This window comes from Lissotriton helveticus, chromosome 7, assembly GCF_964261635.1.
Source record: "Lissotriton helveticus chromosome 7, aLisHel1.1, whole genome shotgun sequence".
NCBI lineage: Eukaryota > Metazoa > Chordata > Amphibia > Caudata > Salamandridae > Lissotriton > Lissotriton helveticus.
Window position 1 is genome coordinate 1817012837 of NC_136068.1, and position 6000 is coordinate 1817018836.

The 6000-nt window shown below is 44.3% G+C and overlaps 1 protein-coding gene across 1 annotated transcript in view; it reads right to left on the reverse strand.

Annotated features, from left to right (window-relative positions):
* The window catches only part of LOC144767732 (phospholipase A2 inhibitor and Ly6/PLAUR domain-containing protein-like), a 126995-nt gene extending 123509 nt beyond the window's left edge, over window positions 1-3486 (reverse strand). Inside the window, exon 1 of the mRNA XM_078651118.1 lies at window positions 3394-3486. Coding sequence (XP_078507244.1) covers window positions 3394-3445 — 52 coding nt within the window. The 5' untranslated portion in view covers window positions 3446-3486. The remainder of the gene's footprint in view (window positions 1-3393) is intronic.
* Window positions 3487-6000: the final 2514 nt, after the last annotated feature.

Consider the following 6000-nt stretch of genomic DNA (forward strand, 5'->3'; position numbering starts at 1 on the left):
AGACCCTTGCCCTCCCCAATCCACCCCCTCCATGTAGAATATACAGTGACAGGGCATGGTTACTCAAACAAAGATATCTGTTAATTAGGCCAATGAAGTAATCTGCAACTGGTGCAGGGTAGCCCCCCCCCCCCCCAAACCATCTGGGCATCGGTGCCACTGCATCAGCTGCACCACTTTACCTTGGCCCATGCTCAGTGTAAGTGCTCCGAACATCACCGGTATTCGTGCACCCTCAAGGAGCCAGACACCAGCTAATTTCGGGAACAAACAGGAATGATTAAAGGTATCAGAGGGTGTCTTCCCCCTGAACCCCACAGGTGCTGGTGATGGTTTGCACGTGCGAAATGACCTTTCCAAGCTTAAAAGGAGTGAGCAATTCCAATTTTCAGGTTGGAGCATTTCTATGGTCTGGCTGTCACCTGACAATTGTCTGAGAATCCCCAGGAGAGGGGCTTTGGCTTCGCCCACATGTTGGGAGCCAAGAGTATATGTTTTTTTTAGCAGACATTGCGTGCTTCCACAAACAAATTGCACATTCTTCACACAACTTTGATGATTGTATTTATTTATCCAGCTGCCTGAGGTGGAACTTTCAAGGACACACACGACTTTAAATTGTCTTAGATAACTAGATAATTTATGGTGTTTTTCTCTGGCAGAAGCACAGATGGTAGGAGGGCAGTCATTAACCTACATGGATTTTTATGTCTGGCTTTACACTGCAACTGCCACTTGACCATTTAACCTACACCAATATTCTCTAAAGTAATTTGCTCCACCACAAATGCAAATGCATTCCCATGTGACAAGAGGATCACCTTCAAGCTCCTCACACACACACACAAGCACTCCACAACGCTGGACCAGCCTACTTGAACATGAGACTCAGCTTTCCACACCCCCACTCGCCAGCTCAAATCCTCCAGCTTCGCATTCGCGGCCGTCCCCCGCATCCATCACACTACCTCCGGTGGCAGATCCTTCTCCTACCTCACTGCAAAGACCTTGAACACCCTCCCTACCCACATACGACAGACCCAAGACCTACTCGCATTCAGAACACTCCTCAAGACCTGGCTCTTCGAACAATAGCAGCTTCCCCCCCTGCCCCTCCAGCGCCTTGAGATGCTCTCTGGTAAGTAGCGCACTCTACAAGTGCTCTGATTGATTGATTGATTGATTGATTGATGCTATCTACTTGTTATACTTAACATTACAATACAACATTCATTTAAAGTGGACTTACTGAAATTGCCAATTCTGTTTACTCATTTACAGACACATCCTGTTAGAATACGCAGCCACTGCCAGATGTGATAAGGAATGTAAAATATGTAGCCTTTGGGGGGTGAATGTATGCCTCATTCACCAACCTCTCCTGAGACATCCATGGCCCGATCCAAGTAGCGAGGATGGAACCACACAGCTGTCAGGAAGAATGTGTTGGTTATTTAAAGTCTATGGCGAGCAGGGACTCAGACGCATCATGGCGTTGCTTTGAATTCTGAGTATCAGAAGGGTAATGTCGAATCTGAGTTGAGGGAAGTGTGGTTTAGAAAGACCGTAAACTACCAGGAGCTGTATTACAAAAGTGCCCCCAGGGGGCGCAAAGGGCATTTGCACCCTGGACACTGGTGTTATAGAAGGGGCCACAAATGCTTGTGCATCCCCTTTTGTAATACCGATAGCGCTGATGCACATAAAGCACCAGCACTATCATCAGAGGGGTTTCTGTCAACAGCATGGGGGCGAGGCCCCAAGCAAATGAGGGAATCGTTTTGCCTCTGTGCTTGCGCCATAATACAGATGCGGGCGTAAGAGCAAAGAAGCTGTCAGGAGGTGCACTGAAAATGCACAACCTAAAAGGTGGTGCACCGTCAGTGTGTCCCTTGCTGACAGCGCTCGAGAGGGGGTAAAGGGGTCCCATGGACCCCCCCGGACATCCCCTTGCAGGTGGGTACAGTCACTCATGGCACCCGCCTGCAAGGGGATCTCTAATCCTCCTTATAAGTTCAGGTGGCTTGCCGCCTGCACTGTGAAACACAGAGAGGCTTCAAAGCAGCTGGTTCATATTTCACATGAATGCGCTGTTCTGGGGAAAGCGTGAGTTTGGGGTTGCCCTGGGGGCCGCACATTCATCCTAATGCTGTGCGTTTTCCTTGCTTGCGACAGGCACACATTTGAAGTGGTGCTGCTGGCACAGACTAGGAAAATGTGCCATATGTATGATATGGCCCCTGGTTTTCATTCCAAATATACATGTTCCAAAATGACAAGGATGTATTTTACCTGGAAAGAAAATTACTTTTTGTTAACATCTGCAGATGATGATGGATTATGTGGCACATGTGGCAGATTCCTAATTATTCAAAAAAACGCTGTTGCCACACAATCGAATAATTGCAGCGTACGGTGACTCAAGCTATCAATCCTTGCCATGGAAAAACAAGGTGTCAGAGAGAAAGAACCTAGGCCCAGATGCATCAAGTTAAAAACTGCTCGCAACGGGGTGGATTCTCAGAATCTGCCTCTTTGCGACCGGTATTTTTGCATTTGGGATGCATCATCCCAAATGCAAAAATCGCAATTTAAGAAATTTCAAAATTGCGATTACTTAAATTGCTATTGCATTTAAGGAATCTCAAATTGAGATTCCTTAAATGCAATGCATTAAAGTTAAAAAAATAGCAATTTCGCTAATAGGGGGCGCAAATTACCATGAAGTTGAACTACATGGTAATTTGCAAAAAAGTGCATTTTTCAAACTCCCATTTTATACACAGACATGCCCTTAGGGCATGTGTGTGTGCAAGATGTACCCATATGCAGATTTCAGGGGTGCAACAGGGTGTCCTTTTGACACCCTGTCACCCTTGAAATTGCAATCTCAATTTGCGATTCTCTAATTGAGAATCGCAAATTGAGATTGTCTTCACATTCAGGCCCATAGGTATGAATGGGGAGGTATTCCTTAATTGCGAGTCGTAATTAAGGAATTTTAAGAAATCGCTATTTTTTAAGCGCGTTCTTCATGCATGGCATTTTGCTATTCCTTATTAGCGAATCCTTATTTTTGGCTAATAAGGAATCGCAAAATGGATGCTCGATGCATCTGGGGGCTAGTCACCTTTCATCTTCTATATTTATGGGAGCCCAGTCTGCCTGCTCGAAGTTATCAACAAATTAAGAATATGTCTAGCCTTGCCAAAAATGAACGGGGTACATTTGAATGAGACCAATAACATCCACAAATGCAACAGAACCAATCATATGTTTTTAATACAGTTTTCATATTTGTAATTTTCTTGCATACCCCTGCACTCTGGTAATCTATGCAATAAAATCAATAAATAAAGTTTGGAACGAAAAGTCAGAGAGCACAGGGCTCACCTGCAGCCCTGAAAGCGCAGAGGAAGCTGAGGCAAGTGATGAAGGCGTTCATGGTGATGAAGAGGATGGAGCTGGATATACAGACCTCGGGATGTGAAGTTCTTGTGTCTGGGGAAGATGCTATTAATACACTTACCTACTCCTCGGAGGGCGTCTCCGATGAGGTCAGATATCTCAGACTCATTTCCATAATTGGTGGCATCTACCTATCCGGCTGCTGCTGCTATTGTTTGCAAAACAGATAATTGTGCCTACCAATCAGAGTGCTCTTGGGGGGAGGGGCTAGCCTCCCTTCTTTCCCATGTTCCAGATCTCTTCTAATAGTTCATCTTATGACACTCAGATACAGTCCACTCGCTGCATTGTTCACAGCAGCCGCTCACTGTTTCAGAGCACCCTTTAAACACACATCTGGTGCCATCATTGAAATAATAGAATGGAATTAAATGAAAAATACTTTTATAGTGAGCATTCTGGCAATCAGCCTTTAGGTGGTGTCCTGTCACTTTAAAAAAATCATATATGGAAAGGGGGTGCATGCAGAGCTCGGATTTACATCACAGTGCGAGCTGCCTGAAAACCTTAGAAAGTGTCTTCCTAGTGGGGGATGCTTGTGGCAAGACGCTGACACGGCTCTGTGCAATCCGCCTGAAGCCGGTAGCACCAGCTCCCTGTCCTGGGACCAACTGTGATTCTGGGGAAATCACGTATCCTCCCCGTGCCTGAATGTGTACAGTAAATACGTGCTCATGTAAAGCGCTCCAATACCTTCGGGTCCAGTTCGCGCTATAAAATATGCACACAAAAAAACAAACAAAAAAAAACATTAGTTAAGAGGGAACAAGCGCATGCGCATAGCCATTTGCTAGTGTAAACTTAATTTTCCCAAGAAAACATGTTTTCCGTATGTAGAAATAAAGTAAATAGGTTTGTTTAGACTGTTTTCTCTTGTTTCTCATGCGTAAGTACATGCTTACATATTTTTGAATGAGAAACGGATACGCTGAAAAATGTCCCGGATTCGACTTCGAAAGTGCATCTGGCCCACGTTTCCAGACCTAACCTAAATGTTTCCGAATTACAAAAACTCGTAAACCTGCACCCGTGAGCTGTCCTCGGCCTGTGTGAGCAGATTTCATATTTGTCTGGCAATCGCCTCCAGGTCCGGAATACAAAACTGGAGAATGTTGTGTACCTTTGGAGGTGTCATTTATATTTACATTATTGTGATATTGAAACTCCTCACATCTGACGTGTTTCTCCAAGTCGCTTTAGCCAGCCGCTCTCCGGGTCCCTTCAGAGGACAAACCTTCACTTCCTGCCCGTGGACCGGCTCCGAGCCAAGGCGCGAATAGTTTCTCAAGAGGAGTTTGTTCGTTCATAAACTTTATTTGGGTGCATAAAAAATACAACCATACATGTACACATCTAAAAATCATACAAATACATATAGTATACGTAGAATAAAATCCATATTGTGCATAAAATATTATATAAAAAGGGGTGGTTAAAACACATCTAAAAAAATATGTACAGATGATCGGAAAGATGGATATTATAAGGACATCAAAGTCTAACCTTTCGTAGACCTATTCGTACATCACTATTAGATATTCTTTCCTAATTTTAATAGCATTCATTATAAATAGTGCAACATTGTAACTCACATGTGGGCCGCCAGGTGACACCAAAAAAAGTCAGTGCATTTTTATGTGCTCAGATATTCTGAGTGATAAACATAGGTTTTAGAAAGAGGGTCCTCAAATTCTGGTACATTTTAAAGAATAATAAAAAGTGCAGACTGCTTTGTTTACTGTGGCCATCACAAGGGCACAAAATTGCATCATAGGGGCAAGACCTCATAGGCGGGAAAGCGACTGGGTAATGCACAAAACCGCATCTCAACCTGGTCAGCATAAAGCGAGGTAGTATGACATTTACGTATGTTAAATAATGGTTAGCCCCCAATTCCGTCCAGGGGCTTCATTTTTCCCCTCGTCCAGGTCTTGTTTGGCGGGCCTAGATGTGCCAAAAAAATGAAATGTTTGATCCTATTCTTGCTAAGTGATGTAAACTGGGTGATATCAGACCAAATTGACAAGTTACACAATTCACCCAAAAGGGTATTAATATATAATGGCCACAGTATGTTTAGGTCTTTATCCATAGTTAGACAATTAAGAATTATGTCTCTAGTAAAGCCAACCTCATGCTTAGCCCACAGTGATATATATGATAACAAGTTTAACCAGTAGGATGTCCTCTATAAATTGCAAGCCAGGCAGGCTCTTCACCTTCAGCGGAACTAGCGCTGTTAGGTGTCATACTTGGCTCACGAACGCCATCGCTTGAGACACGAGGCCACGCCCCCTGTCAGGCCACGCCCACAACCCCCGCCTATAAACAGCGCTGACAAATAGCGCGCTTTACTGGAAACAACACCCTCTGAGGCGGAAGCCGGAGGAGATACTCGATCTTTTTAAAAATTGTATTTTCTTGTTTCTCATGTTTTAAAACTTTGCACTTGATCAGAAGCCTTCTCTGGGCAAAACCGCCAGGAAGGCTCTTCACCTTCAGCGGAACTAGCGCTGTTAGGTGTCATACTTG